The following is a 16488-nucleotide window of genomic DNA, read 5'->3' as shown; positions in this document are numbered from 1 at the left end:
AATCTAATATCTGAGCAAAAATCCCTGCTGTGGCCTTATATTATGTTTTCACTTGAGGGAGGAGACAGTGCACAGGGAAGAGTTAACACCAGCTTTTGACACTACCTCTCCTGTCAGGGGGGGTGGTTAGTATCTGTATAGGGGGATTAAATATGTCACTGCCTCTGTCCCTTATAAATCCCCCCGCCACTCTATAAACAGGTTGGGGGGGAAGTATCCACAGCAGTTGGGAGTTTGGAACAGTTACTTTGTACGTAGCTTTTTTTTTTGAGTAGTTTGTTGGGTTTTTTTTAACGTATATAGTTTCTCTTTGTAAGTTTACATTTTTTTTTTAACCCTTTTCTATTGCTCGAAAGAAACACTTCCAGAAAAAGTTGGGGCATCTCCCAGCATTTCTGTAACTTTACCCTTGGCCCATTTCTCTCTCCCTGCTCCTTACATACAACCTGCAATCATGTGGGAATTCCGCTCCTTCTCCTTTTGGAGAGCAGTTTTTGCAGAATTCTTTGCTACCATGTTTTATGTTTTTTTTGGCTTGGGGGCATCTCTAAAGTGGGCTGCTGGGCCAGCTAATGTTTTGCTCATAGCATTATCATTTGGTCTGATTCTGGCCACTATGGTCCAATCTGTTGGCCATGTCAGCGGAGCTCATATTAACCCAGCTGTCACCTTCGCCTTCCTCATCGGCTCTCAGATGTCCCTTTTCCGTGCCATTTTTTACATTGCAGCACAACTGCTGGGAGCGGTGGCTGGAGCTGCCGTTCTGTATGGTGTCACTCCTGCAGCAATCCGTGGCAACATGGCTCTTAACACGGTAAATACTTGTCTAAAAAGGTTTAACAAAAAGTGCTAAGTTTCTGCAGTGTTTTCATGTGCAATATGTAATACAAGGTGCTTTTATTTCTGCTATCATACACAGAATGAGTCACAGGAGTTAGAATTTGCACAATTTTGGCATTTGTCTGCATTTTATTAAGACACTTTAAAAACTATCTCCACACAATAACCAAGACATTTTAGTTGTACCTGCTCCAATTGATGCCAATATCGCACTAGGACCCCATATTACACACACTTGGCTCCAGCAAGCTTATTTGGCATATAAGAGAATTGAATCCTAAGCAATTTTTTTCTTTAATTTACCAAATAGCATCTTTTAGATCCATCTGGGTTACTATCTGGATTTACAATATTATTACCAGATACCCCCATAATCCCTTCAAGAATGCTTAGGATTCACCAGGATTCACCAGTATCTATGTATAAATCCAGCATAGCTAGCATGGCTTTGCTATGAACATAGGCTTTGAAGCTAGTAAGAATACAGCTTAACCCAGTAAAACAGCTATTTATTTGGGAAAGTGAAATCATTGCTGCCCAACAGCTTTTTAGAGAACTGCAACCAAATCTTGCAATCAGGACCTTGTGAGTGTGACATGGGAATAGTGAAGTGACATTGCAAGGTTATAAGGCTTTATAGGTGCTGCACTCTACAATTGTAAGATAGAATTACAAAGTATGAGCACATGGCATGGTCAAGCTTCATAATATACAGACCCTAGGCAGAAAATCTGTAGTCACATCTGTGCGATTACATGTAATGACGGAGATGTGTGTTTACAATTTATCCTTTGGATTTCCACGTACTGCCTCCTACCTACTGATATACAGTTCCCAAATTTTACCTGTTTATTAGTGATAACAGGGTGCTCAGTACTTGTAATGAGCGGTTGGACACTTGGACGGGCTCGATTTGAGTACAGAGTATACTGGAAGTCAATGGGGAACTCGCATTTTTTTTAGGAAGATCTTCCAGAAAAATGTTCGAGGTTCCAATTGACTTCCATTATACTCAGTACTCGAGTTGAGCCCATCCGAGCATCCAAATGCTCTTTATGAGTACCGAGCTCCCAAGCATGGTAGTGCTCACTCAACACAAGTCATTACGAGTACCAAGCACCCGAGCACCAAGCACTTGAGCATGATAGTGGTTGCTCATGACTACTCATTACGAATACCAGGCACTCGAGCATGGTAGTGCTCGCTCAGCACTACTGTTTTTATATATATATATATATATATATATATATATATATATATATATATATATAGTTTCAGCAACCCTTGCACTCCTATTTACTACTGTTTACCTGATATGAACTGTGCGGATGTATGTGTATATCAGTCAATTTGTTACTTGCATTTTAATATTTAATGGGCGTCTTGTTTTCTCTGCACAGACCTTTTGATACATGTAAAGTCCTATAGTAAAGATCAATGCTGCATTGTAAACATCGATAGTGATAAATGATGACAATGGGTATCTTTATCCTTAGCTACATCCAAACGTTTTTAGATAAATCCCATATTGATAGTATTTAAAAGAAGTACTCCCACTATTGTTTTTACTCATTAAATGTGTGTACATGCATGTAAAGTAGTATGAGTGTGATATTATATTCACCTACCACCTCTGTCTCTGCTTTCTAACACCAGTCTGCTCTGCTGCTCTGTGACGTTACCACAGGTTTGGCTGGTCAGCGTGTTCTGTACGCTATGCATGAGCCGGAAGTCAATTTTTCAATGAAAGTCTTTAGAGTCTCGTTATGATGCTGCATAGGCTTTCATTGTAAAAGAGCCTTACGGATCAGTCTGCTCTCTGTGTGACCTGAAATTCTGATGAGAGGTGACATAATTGAGAAGCACAGAAAAATGGAGCTGGATCCTAGAGACTCATACTACATTACATGCATATATACACATTTAATGAATAAAAAAAAAATAACTGGGAGTGTGTCTTCCATCCTAGAATTAAACCCTGGAAGGTATAGGATGGATAGTATTTCCTATCTGAACATATCTACCTTCACATGTTTTCTGAGGAGATTGGACTTTAAATCCAGTAATCAGGATACTTACATGTGTCTGGATATACGGTAGATGGTTTACATGTGAAAAATAATTATTTATGTGTAAACAATATCATGGTATTCAATGGTGTTTGATAGTAAGAGGCCATATAATCCTCTGCAACAGTTTAAATACAATATGAGGGCCTATTTGATTACAGGAAAGTTGTGAAGAGGTAGATGATAGCTTTTCTTAATGATATTACTCACACATCTTTGTTTTTATGCACACACTTCTACTGAATTTTTTTTTCTTGTTCATTTGCTAAGTGTCAAAATTGAAATTTAACAAATAGTCTTAAAAAGATCTTCTTGCTACTGTAGAGAATGTGAAAGAGTATGTACACACGAAGTTTAGTTAAAGGGAAGGTGTCATCCAATTTTTTTTTCTTAATAACTGAAAAAATATAAAGTATTAATGTTTTGTTGTTATGTTTACACATTATTATTTGTTTTTAATTGAGAAAAATATAAAAAAAGAAAAGTTTGATATTTTCCACTCTTAAACACTAGGGGGAGCAGCTGCTGAAATCCTACAGAAATCCCATTGTAGAAATATCTCACATTAGAGCTGCAGTAAAAGTGGGCAGGATATGCTCGCCTGTGTGTGATGTCACCTCCCCCTCCAAATCTGGGTGTTTCCAAAAGGATAAGTGGAAACATTTCTCATCATCTGTGCTTGTTGTCAGTGAATAGAAACATTCCCCCACATCTCTGCTTGCTGTCAGTGAGTGGAAACCACACATTCATAGGGATATATAGCTTGCAGAGCGTCGCTCCTCCTGTGTCATATGTCAGGAGCAACGCTCTGCAGGCTATTCCTGTGTATGTGTCGAGAGAAGAAACGTTATGCAGACTGACACAAGCAGAGAGATTTACTGTATACCGCGCTGCCCCACCGAGCTGCTAGGAGGAGAGGCCGGGGTGAGCACACACAAGTGGGGGAGCAGCGGCAGTAGGAATGCGGGGGGTTGGTGGTGGCAGGGACGGACCGGTGGGGGCTGGGGAGCAGCGACGGTGATGGAGGACACCATACCGGTACTCATGCACGGTATACCGCACTGCCCCACTGAGCGGCTAAGAGCAGAGGCCGGTGAGCACACACAAGCAGGGTAGTTGGTGGTAGCTGGGGCGGTGGGGGCTGGGGAGCAGCACCGGCGGCGGGGGGAGTAGCGTACCGGTACTCACCCATCCCGGCAGGTGACGGGGGGAAGTTCCACAAAGACGGCGCTGATCTCCGTCCCTCTGCTGTGATCTGGACAGCCCATCGGGAGCTTCCAGGTCACAGCAGACGCCTACTCTATGTTAGTTTATGGGGTCGGATCCTGACCACTGCTCTCTATGCACAAGGGCTGCCATAAAGGAGGTGAGTAACTGTCGTTACAAACACCAAATCCAAGATGGCAACCCCCAGTGCTTCAGTAATACTAGAATTAAATAAAAACTAAATAAACAGTGTGTTTATTTTTGTATTAAAAATACTTGATTTCATAATCACTATTATTAATACAAAAATAAAAAACAGCGAGACTCTACCTTTAAGGATTTTTTGGAGCAGAAAAGCTCCACATTCTCCTCCAAAACGTTGAGTTTCCTCACAGTTTCTTCTCCAGAAACTCAGCAAAAAGACGGTGGCAATCAGGGTAATAAGGGGTTAATAACAGCCCACAGCTGCTACTAAGCCCTAGCTTAGTGATGGCAAGCATATATGAGACACCCCCCATTATTAATCTGAAAGTCAAAGTAAATAAACAAAAACACCCCAAAACCCTTTATTTGAAATAAAAGACAAAAAAGCACCCTCATCATCACTTTATTAACCCCCAAACACCCCTCCAAGTCTGACATAATCCACATGAGGTCCCACGATGCTTCCAGCACTGCTACATATCTGAAGCTCACAGCGAGCGCCATAGAACAAGACTGCCTGCTGTGAGCTCTACGGAGCAAGTGAAGTGAGCCGCTCGATAAGTGGTGACATCACTAAGGTCACCCGCGGCCACAGCTGTAGTTCTCCACCTGTGACCGCAAATCATGCCGTGACTCAAGTTACCGCGCGATCAGCGGGACGTCACTCAGGCAATTTGCTGTCACAGATGAAGGCCGTGGCCATGCTGTGACCACGGCTAACCTGAGTGATGTCACTGCTGAGCACATGGCTCACTTCAGTTCGGTCTGAACTTCACAGTGGGCAGTCCTATTCTATGAAGTACTTGGTCCTACCCCTTTGCGCCAGATTCTGGTCCCCATTGACTTTATGAGAACCAGCATCAACCAGTTACCAGGGATCAATCCCCCACCGACCTCAAGTCAGCAGGGGATTGATATGCCAGTCCTCCGAAATGCATGGACAAGACGCAAACAGAATTGACATGCTGCATCTTGGCTGCATCTTCAAAAACGCAGCCAAGATGCAGCCAAAAACAGATGCACTGTGTAGACAGCAAAATAGAAATCTCATAGACTTTGCTGGGAGAAGGAAATGCATGCATTTAGGTGCATCTTTGGGACGTCAAAAATGCACCAAAAATGCAGTAAAAGATGCAGTGTGTGAACATAGCCTTAGGATCATCCTGTCACCATGAAAATGCATTCCAATCTGCAGGTACTGCTAGGCTGTGTGCACATGCTGCGTTTTTTCTTGCATATTTTCAGAAATCTGTAAGGATATCCTGATACCAGCAAAGTCTATGAGAAAGCAATGAAAAAAAACACATAAAAAGCCACAAATTGTGGCAAAAAAAGGGCGTCAAAGTTGCACGTTTTTTTTCCGCAGTGTTTTTCCTGCCAGAACATGCAGATTTGAGTGAAGATTGCCTGCAACCAAATCTGCAACGTGTGCACATAGCGATAGAGCGCAGAAGAAGCCAAACAATTGTATACCGTTTTGTGAAAAAGGATTCGTTTTAACGTGTATTTATCATTCAATCGTCTGCTGTTTTTGGAATTTTTGGTCCACTGGGCGGGCCTATCAATGATTGACAGTTTTCTTTGCATATGTGTGTATACTGAGATAGCTGTCAGTCACTGATAGGGCCGCCCACTGAACCAAAAATTCTACAAAGAGCAGAGGTTTATATTATGAAAACACATTCTACTAAGTCTTTTCTCATAAATCTTTAAATCATTGTAAAGCGCTGTGGAATATGTTGGCGCTATAGAAATAAAGATTATTATTATTAATATTATTTTGCTGAGCTTATCCTGTTCCATAACATTACCTCTGCAGATAGCATAGTATTTTAATTGGGCCAGGTTCTCTTTAAATGAATGCTGCAGTGAGTTATGCCAGGGTTACAGGTCACTTGAGGTTTAAGCCATGTCTTAAAGAGACTGTTTCATCAGAAAATAATCTAATGTTTAAATCAAGTTTTCATGTTGCAATGTTTTGGGTTTTCTTTTTAAATAAAATGGCCATGTTAAAAAAAAATAAAATATAAATAAATAAAAATTAATATTCATTTCCACTGGTGGGGTTATTTTAAAATCCTATGTTCTGTCTTTTCAGCAAGAATTTTCACCAGTCTCACTATCATTACAGACAGCATTACGATAGGCAGCAGAGCTGATAATACAGGATAACACAGCTTCCCCTGCTCCCTTCACAATGACCTTTCTACACACTCTTTTTAGATATTTTAATACAAAATGTAGGGTCTGACTCTATTGTTGCTAATATAAATGTTGATTTCTTGAAATAGCAAATATGAGCGTAGAATATCTCCAGTTGCCAATGTGAAAATTACAAGATTTTAAATTTTTATATCAAATACAGAATGCTATATATAAAAAATGTGCATACAGCTTAAAAAACAACCATTTAAAACACAAAAATCTGATTTAATCAGTTTCTGACATGGCAATTTTCAATTTTTGCACTTACAAAATAGTGAAATATACATTCTCCTATGAATTTCATGCAAAGGCTGAGCTTCATAGGATGCCCAAGGGTGATCAGAGCCTTTAGCACTCCCCCAACTGCCATAAGAACCCATTTGTTCCCTGCAATACTATCATGGGGAGCTTCTGGAAGTCAGTGGCAATGCTATTTAAATGCCGCTATCAGAGACTGATAGCAGAAGATAACTAGTTAAACAACAATGACCAGAGCATGCTGTAGTTCCAGGTAGATGTTAGCCTGGCTTAGCCTTTGTCCACATTTTCTAAGTCTCTCCTTCCCAAAAATTTCAGTAATACAACTAATTTGTGCACATCACGATCAGCTTTTCTTCCTGCCTTTTTCTGACCATACAGATCATTGCCAGGCAGGGAGAGAGAGAGAGAACTGTGCAGTTATGGATTGCTTCACAGTTCTCTCCATAACAGGAAGCTGAATGTGATATGCATTATGCACATCAGATTCAACTTGTCTTGCTGCATTACACTGATTAAACAGACCAGTCTGGGGCATTAAGGGAGACAATTGTGCCGACATTTAATGAGTGGTGCACATTAATGACACTGGCCAAGTCCAATGCCTCCTCTACTTCAACACGAAAGGAGAAGTGATACTGTGAACTGTGTGCACAAAGGGGTTACAATGGTTTGACCTTTTGAATTTTATGCCCATTATCTCACCATCCACTACAGCTTCGAAGATGAGACTGCCTACATTTTATTGACAATCATCTTTGCTATCTCATACATAAATTTGACTTTCAGCTATTTAACATATGATGTGTTATGCCGATTCTTGCCATGCTACTGCATTGTTACTGTTTTGCTCCTAGTATTTGAAAAATCGTTTTCTTCCTGTATACTATAAATTACAACCTGTTCTCACATTCCCTAATAGCTCAGGGCATTATTAGATTGATCCCCAAGCGAAAGTCACTAGTGTGAAGTGAGGAACAGCCATGAAGAAGATTTCCCAAGAAAAGAGGTACAGCATCATCCAGCCCATTGATAGGGTTCTCTCGGCCAAGAAAATTGCCAAACTGCATCATGTGAGTGCCATGACAGTTGGAAAAATAAGATATGATGTCTGTCCATCTATTTAAAAGTCAAGAGGTGGACGTCCAGGCAAAATATCGGCGTCACAAGTCGGCTCATCATAAGATCTATCAGTTCTGGTGTGAAAAACACGACAATGGAGGCAGCTCGTATGCTTCGTAATAATGAGATCACAGATGTCCATGCAAGCCTTGTGTGACCCACGTTACTCAAGTCTGGAAAGGTGGCCCAAAAATAGGTGAATAAGCCTGTACTTATATATCATCATAAGAACCGTTGGCTTGAGTTTGCAAAGAAGTATTAAAATTGGACAGTAGAAAACTGGAAAAAGGCGATTAGGAGCGATGAAATGAAAGTCAATAGACTAGGCTCTGATGGGTGTAAATGAGTCCGGAAGAAACAAGGGAAAAATAGGACTAAAGGATTGAGAAATTGAAAGAACTGTCAAGTTCACTGGAGGAAACCTGATGATATGCAGTTATTTCACATCCAAAATCTTTGGATACTTAACAAGGATCAATGGTAGTCTCAATGCTGAGAAATATGTGAGTATCCTACAACACAAATTACTTCATACACTCGAGTACTATGGGTATAAAAAGTACGAAATAGAGTTCCAGCAGTACAACTACTCGAAGTATAACTCAAGACTGGAGAAGAAATGGTTCAGTGACAATGAAGTAGAGGTGCTGGATTGGCCTGCATAGTCCCCAGACCTCAACCCAATCGAACATTGTGAGTAGAGTATAAGAAAAATCTGTATACATACCCAAGTAATTCGAACAGTATGCACCAGCATTGGGAACGTGTAGAAGACACCTGGGATCAGATTTCCGTCGAAACATGCTTGATTCTAATCAACAGCATGCTCAGAAGGATTCAGGCAGTGTTGAAAGCCAAAGGTGGATTTACAAAATACTAACAAAAGAATACAAATTAAAATTTAGATTTTATGGAGCAAAACAGTAACAATGCAGTAACATGACAAGAATCTACATAACTAATCATATGCTAAATAGTTACAGGTCAAATTTATGTATGAGATAGCAAAGATGATTGTCAATAAAATGAAGGCAGTCTCATCTTCGAAGCTGTAGTGGATGGTGAGATAATGGGCATAAAATTCAAAAGGTCAAACCATTGTAACCCCTTTGTGCACACAGTTCACAGTATCACTTCTTTCGTGTTGAAGTAGAGGAGGCATTGGACTTGGCCAGTGTCAGTATTGGTGTTTATTATTTCGTCTCCAAGCTATGGGCAAATAAAAATTACTGTAATCCTGAACAACCTGTTTAATAAGATTATCTAAATATCGCAAGTTAAGCCCTATTCATGTGATAGAGGATAATTTACCCATCATTGAGGGTGGACAGCTAGGAATGGAGCTGTAGGCAACCATTTGCACACCTACTCCAGTATCAGGGCGGTCCTAGCAGTCGGACTGCGAGCAAGATAGCGAATAACTTCTAAACTTGAGAAAACCTTTCACTGGGTAAAACATAAAAAACATTTTATAATACTCACCTAGAAGGTCGCTCCGGTGCACAACGGTCGGATGGGTGGCACCGTTCTCCGGGACCGGCGCCTCCCCTTTCGGCCATCTTGGTCTTCCTTATTCTGAAGCCGCGGTGCATGACGCATCTATGTCATACACACGCGCCGGCATTGAGGTCCTGCGCAGGCGCACTTTGATCTGCCATGCTCAGAGCAGATTATTATTATTATTTATTCATTTATATAGCGCTGTTAATTCCACAGCGCTTTACATACAATGGCAACACTGTCCCCGTTAGGGCTCACAATCTAGGTTCCCTATCAGTATCTTTTTGGAGTGTGGGAGGAAACCGGAGTACCCGGAGGAAACCCACGCAAACACGGGGAGAACATACAAACTCCTTGCAGATGTTGTCCTTGGTGGGATTTGAACCCAGGACCCCAGACTGCAATGCTAACCACTGAGCCACCCAAAGTATTGTAGTGTGCCTGCGCAGGATCGGCGAGTGTGTATGACGTAGACTCGTCATGCACTGCAGCTTCAGAATAAGGAAGACCACGATGGCTGAAAGAGGAGGTGCCAGTCCCGGAGAATGGCGCTACCCATCCGACCATTGTGCACCGGAGTGACCTTCTAGGTGAGTATTATAAAGTGTTTTTTAGATTATACCCAGAGGCCTGGGCTTTTATATACAGCATGTTAGAATGCTGTATATAAGAGCCCAGTGGTGGTGGCTGCAGCTTATAGGGTAAAAAACTGGTGACAGGTTCCCCTTAGGCGTGAAACACACGTCCTTGAAAACCACGTGTGTGTAATACGGGTCGTATTTCGGGTCCGTTTTCCGTTTTCTAGGTCCGTTTTTATGGTATGTGTGGCCTGCGTGTGTATCCCGTATGCTTGCCTTTGTGGGTGTGAAATGTCCGTGTGTGCGTGTGAAACTTAACTGACATGTGTTTGTGTTTTCCGTGAGAAATGTTGCGTGTGTGATGCAAAATGTCATGACTACATGTCGACTGACAGTAGACAGAGTTGCGCGATGAGAATGAACTCGGGTGAACTTCACCCGAATTCATTGTCATGCTGCGGCTCTGTCTGTGTGCCGCGTAATGATTAGCGGTCACTCGTGAAGGATTCACCGGTGACCGCTAATTCCCCGAGTGACGGAAGTGAGCAGCCCTCTCTCATACTCACCGATTCCCGATCACCAGCATGGCGCTGCACGGCATTCACACTGCTCTGGCGGCTTTTATTATTTTGAATAAGCCGGCCGCTCATTAAACAATCTCGTATTCCCTGCTGCCCCACCCACCGGAAAATATGATTGATTGCAGTGAGACACGCCCACACGCTGAGTGACAGCTGTCTAACTGCAACCAATCACAGCCGCCGGTGGGCGTGTCACTATGGAGCAGAGAAATAAATAAATAATTAAAAAACCGGCGTGTGGTCCCCCCTAATTTTAATACCAGCCAGATAAAGCCATACGGCTGCAGGCTGGTATTCTCAGGATGGGGAGCCCCACGTTATGGGGAGCCCCCAGCCTAACAATATCAGCCAGCAGCCACCCAGAATTGCCGCATCCATTTGCTGCGACAGTTCTGGGACTGTACCCGGCTCTTCCCGATTTTCCCTGGTACGTTGACAATCAGGGTAATAAGGAGTTAATGGCAGCCCATAGCTGCCACTAAATCCTAGATTAATCATGTCAGGTGTCTCCCCGAGATACCTTCCATGAGTAATCTGTAAATTACAGTAAATAAACACACACACTTGAAAAAATCCTTTATTTGCAATAAAAACCACTAACAAATACCCTTAATCACCACTTTATTCAGCCCGAAAAAGCCCTCCATGTCCGGCGTAATCCACGGAGTTCCAGCGTTGCTTCCAGCTCTGCTACATGGAGGTGACAGGAGCTGCAGAAGACACCGCCGCTCCTGACAGCTCCACGCAGCAACTGAAGAGAGTCACGCGATCAGCGCTAACGTCAGTCAGGTAACTCGCGGACACCGCTGGATCATACAACTGTGATAGCAACTCACCTGTGACTTCATCGCTGTCACTCGGGCGACTTGCTGTCACAGTTGTATGATCCAGCGGTGGCCACAAGTAACCTCTGTGACATCATCGCTGATCGCGCGGCTGCCTTCAGTTGCTGCATGGGGCTGTCTGGAGCGGCGGTGTCTTCTGTAGCTCCTGTCACCTCCATGTAGGAGAGCTGGAAGCGACGCTGGAACTCCGTGGATGGAGGGCTTTTTCGGGCCGAATAAAGTGGTGATTGAGGGTATTTGTTAGTGGTTTTTATTGCAAATAAAGGATTTTTTTCAGGTGTGTGTGTTTATTTACTGTAATTTACAGATTACTCATGAAAGGTATCTCGGGGAGACGCCTGACATGATTAATCTAGGATTTAGTGGCAGCTATGGGCTGCCATTAACTCATTACCCTGATTGTCAACGCACCAGGGCAAATCGGGAAGAGCTGGGTATAGTCCCAGAACTGTCGCAGCAAATGGATGCGGCAATTCTGGGCGGCTGCTGGCTGATATTGTTAGGTTGGGGGCTCCCCATAACGTGGGGCTCCCCATCCTGAGAATACCAGCCTGCAGCCGTATGGCTTTATCTGGCTGGTATTAAAATTGGGGGGGACCGCACGCCATTTTTTTTAATTATTTATTTCTCTGCTCCATAGTGACACGCCCACCAGCGGCTGTGATTGGTTGCAGTTAGACAGCTGTCACTCGGAGTGTGGGCTTGTCTCACTGCAACCAATGATATTTGCCGGTGGGCGGGGAAAGCAGGGAATACGAGATTGTTTAATGAGCGGCCGGCTTTTTCAAAATAGTAAAAGCCGCCGGAGCTTTTATAACAGCAGTGCAGCGCCGCGTCCGAGATCGGGGAACGGTAAGTATGAGAGGGGGGGAACTGACCGACAGACAGCGAGAGGGACAGATAATACAGAGAGACCGACCGACAGACATAGAGAGAGACCGACCGACCTACGGACTGAGGGAGAGAACGACACAGAAAAAAAACAAAACCCCGACATCAAATGAAAAAAGCACAAAATGTACAAGGAGCATACAGAGATGCGTCCGTGTCACTTAGGCGTGCGCACAGACCCATTGACTTTCATTGGGTCCATGTGTGCATGTTCCGTGATGAAAACAGACATGCTTCCGTGCAAAACGGCGACACAAACGTAGCCCGCACATGGACCTTAATGAAAAACGCACATGTGTCCTCAAACATTAAATAGCATTGGTGCACGTTTGCCCGTGGCTCCGGTATACACGGAAACGGACCAAACACGTACGTGTTTCACGGATGTGTGTTTCAGGCGTGAAACATAGGTCAGAGATCCAGAAATATCTTAGTTTGCATAATCTTTATCTAAATTCTCAGTGGAACCTACTAACAAACTATCTCAATTATATATCAGAAGATAAAGAGAGATAAACTATCACTTTTATATTAACCCCTTTAGCTAAGCTTGATGGTTATAGCCATCAGAATGATTTTGTGCTCACTGCCAATGCACCAACAAGATGAATGGTAAGAGTATAGCTGATATACCCAGCTCTGTTCCTGCTGCAACCTTTACTTTAAGGTAGTGTTTAACCCATTAGAGTTTCCCATCCCATTTTCTATGTCATTGAACTGGTTGCTGGAAATTGTCTTTCAGGTTCATTTTAATAGCTATGCCAATTCTCTTCTCTGTCAAATCTGTTGCAGAGACAGACAAGCTTTAGGTATAGAGTAGAGCTGAAGGCGCCCTTTTCGTCTACCTTTGCTCTTACTGCTGCACAAGATGCAGGTTGTGTATCATTGAGCATAAGAGGAGTTTGGCTCATGAAAACACTTGGACTCATATGAGGCCATGTGTTTACTCACTGTTAAAAATAGCCTTTCTTATTTATGAAGAAAGAGTCTGCGGTGCGGTACAGGAAGGAAAAAAACTTGGATAGAACAAATGGGTTTATTTATATGGCATAAATAATGAAAAATTAAAAATAGTTCTTTGAGCAGGAAAATAATGTTTGTTATTGAAAAACAAATATAAAGTCAAAGTCTTTTTGCAATCGTACATATAGCAGTTGTTCTCATAGGAGCAGTTGTGAGTTTCTCCACCGTTCTAGGAAGTTCCTCTAGGAGAATCCTCAGAGATTCTATACTTTTCCTACTTCTAGTTGACTTATATACTAAATGTTTTGTCAACTAACATGAAAGATATAGCTTGCTTGTACCCATTCATAGTTATCACTTTAGTCTAAAACATTATGCTTAATTGTAGTAAACATATTATTGGCTTCCATAGAAAATTTTGTTTTTAGTCTATATCGGGCTTTACACGCTGTGATATCGTTAATGAATTATCGTCGGGGTCACGGTGTTTGTGATGCACATCCGGCGTCATTAACGATATTGCAGTGTGTGACACTTATGAGTGACCTTAAACGATCGCAAAAGCGGTCAAAATCGTTTGCCGCGGAGAGGTCTTCCTGAAACAAAAAATCGTTTTCTGCTTATTAGCGATGTTGTTAATCGCTCATGCGGCACCACACATCGCTGTGTGTGACACCGCAGGAGCGACGAACATCTCCTTACCTGTCTCCACCGGCAATGCGGAAGGAAGGAGATGGGCGGGATGTTATGTCCCGCTCATCTCCGCCCCTCCACTTCTATTGAACGGCTGCCGTGTGACGTCGCTGTGGCGCCACACGAACCGCCCCCTTAGAAAGGAGGCTGTTCGCCAGCCAAGGCGACGTCGCAGAGCAGGTATGTGCGTGTGACGCTGCCGTAGCGATAATGTTCACTACGGCAGCGATCACCACATATCGGCCGTAAGACAGGGGCGGGTGCTATCGCGCTCGACATCGCCAGCAAATGCTAGGGATGTTGCAGTGTGTAAAGCCCGCTTAACCGTCATGTTTCTCTTGATCTCTGAATCTATTTGAGTCTCGTAGCTAACATTTAAGTCATTAACATGACAGCTTGAGTCATTTCAAGGCAGGGGTTTTAGCCAAAGTTCCCAAAATACTCATTTGCACACTGGAGTTGTAGTCTGTTTCTGAAAACCCATTGTAACTTGTATGTCTGTGAGGCTTTCCATACGAATAAAATTATTAATCTAAAAATCACTATTTAACACTCACTCATAAAGTACTCATTTTAAAGAGTCACGGATATTTCACCAAACTTTGAATAAATCAATAGTATTTGAAAATTAAGAAACTTTGTAATATATCTTATATATCTTATGACAAACATAGTAAAGGAAAACAAAATGCTACAACAACCATGGGGGAAAGCAGTTTTAAATGAAGATTGCAAGACAAATTTCAGCAGTTTATCTGACTAACCTTATTGACTTTTAATGTGGTCTTTCATGGTGTCCCCCTTTTAATAGGAAGAATAGTGTTGCATGTTGCAAAGGTTTTCCCACCAAACCTGTTAGGCTTAACACAGAGATGCCAAGGCAGATATGAACAGATGCTAGAACAGCAGGAATACATGTACTAGTCTGGATAGATTTGTAGCAAGATTATAATATTGTTCTTACTTCTTCCAACATAGCTTCATCCAGGTGTGAGCCTTGGACAGGCAACAACAGTGGAGATATTTCTCACCTTGCAATTTGTGCTTTGTATTTTTGCCACCTATGATGAGAGGAGGAATGGACGACTTGGCTCTGTATCCTTGGCTATTGGATTCTCCCTTACCTTGGGACACCTCTTTGGGGTAAGTGGTTGTAATAAACATCACATATAGTACTAGAACTGTTAATAATTTCATTATAACAAATGTATAATAAGTCTGACTTATATTTACAAACAGTATCTCACGATCATGTTGGAAGGTGAATCATGGGATAGCCGTCACATAGTATTTCCAGTTCATCTTTATGATAGACTATCAAAATTGTAATATCAATAAGCTGTTGAAGGTGTTGCAAATCCAAGTGGTGCTGCTACAAAGTATACAGCTTTCTGATATATAAAGCAATGTAAACAATAAAAAGGCAGCAGTATTTGCCCAAGTGCAATGGCCCCTATAAACAGCTGTTAGAAAGGAGTGGCGAAAGTGTAACTCAATTGACATTGATAACCTATCACATAATGTTATGTAGAAATTACATTATAACTTATTATTTAGTTACCTGATAATGTATTTTATTCCCTTTGACTACAAAAGTAGCTTTAATAAGACAATATTTTTTTTTGCGGTGTTTTTTTTAAAAATGGTAAAATAATGGTAAAATTGTTATATGTGAACCCTTAACAACATTACAATGGTGAGTAACGAACTACAAAAAGCACTGATTCGGTATAAAGTATTGCTCATTGGCACCTTAAATATTCTGAGCTGATAAGTAGTTTTAATTGCTAAAGAGCCTATTCTTATCTAAAATGTTATTTCTCTTCAGCTTTACTATACTGGAGCCGGTATGAATCCTGCAAGATCATTTGCCCCAGCTGTACTCACTAGAAATTTCACCAACCATTGGGTAGGACATGATTAGACATTTATTTAGTTTACATTATCAATATGTTATTGATTAAAAAATAACATCAGTGATCAGTTCATTTTATTTTGTATTGAGCAAAAACTAAATCATCAGTTCAAAATGCATAATTGCCTTTTTCCTCTTTCCTGTTACAGGTCTACTGGGTTGGTCCTATCATAGGTGGAGCACTCGGAGGTCTAGTGTACGACTTCATTCTCTTTCCAAGAATGAGAGGGCTTTCTGAGAGACTTTCAATCCTTAAAGGAGCAAGGCCCGCTGAGCCTGAAGGCCAACAAGAAGCAACGGGCGAGCCTATAGAGTTAAAAACACAATCGCTATAAATTAACAAACTGCACCGTTACATAGCAGCACACAAGCATCACACATGCACACAATTTGGGCATAGTTAGCGTAATATCCGTCATGGGAAGTGTGTTGGGGGTCGGGTTAAACTTTGAAAGATGTTTCTTTTCTTACCAGGCTGTGGGTATTGTGTTAAGGTATAAACAGGAAAGAACAGTTAATGTGCTTTACTATCAAAGTGGAGATGGAGGAAAAGAAAGTGGAGTTGTTTGAAGGGGCCATACAACTCAGGGGCAATTGATATAGCATATATATCCCACA

General features: G+C 41.9%; 1 protein-coding gene across 1 annotated transcript; it reads left to right on the top strand.

Annotated features, from left to right (window-relative positions):
* The first annotated feature begins 454 nt into the window (after window positions 1–454).
* Window positions 455–16205, top strand: MIP (major intrinsic protein of lens fiber). The gene is made up of 4 exons (XM_075334438.1): window positions 455–814; window positions 14934–15098; window positions 15784–15864; window positions 16020–16205. Exons 1-4 carry the CDS (start codon window positions 455–457, stop codon window positions 16203–16205), a joined length of 792 nt encoding a protein of 263 aa, XP_075190553.1.
* Window positions 16206–16488: the final 283 nt, after the last annotated feature.

Source organism: Anomaloglossus baeobatrachus, chromosome 2 (assembly GCF_048569485.1).
Source record: "Anomaloglossus baeobatrachus isolate aAnoBae1 chromosome 2, aAnoBae1.hap1, whole genome shotgun sequence".
In the NCBI taxonomy this organism is placed as follows: domain Eukaryota; kingdom Metazoa; phylum Chordata; class Amphibia; order Anura; family Aromobatidae; genus Anomaloglossus; species Anomaloglossus baeobatrachus.
Note: the sequence above shows the minus strand (reverse complement) of the source record. Positions and strands in the feature narration are given on the sequence as shown.

What these genes read in the sequence shown, in the direction of transcription:
- MIP (XM_075334438.1), top strand. Translation starts at nt 455, where the DNA reads ATGTGGGAATTCCGCTCCTTCTCCTTTTGGAGAGCAGTTTTTGCAGAA. An exon ending in GCAACATGGCTCTTAACACG is followed by an intron (nt 815 to 14,933) that starts GTAAATACTTGT and finishes CTTCCAACATAG; the next exon opens with CTTCATCCAGGTGTGAGCCT. An exon ending in CCTTGGGACACCTCTTTGGG is followed by an intron (nt 15,099 to 15,783) that starts GTAAGTGGTTGT and finishes ATTTCTCTTCAG; the next exon opens with CTTTACTATACTGGAGCCGG.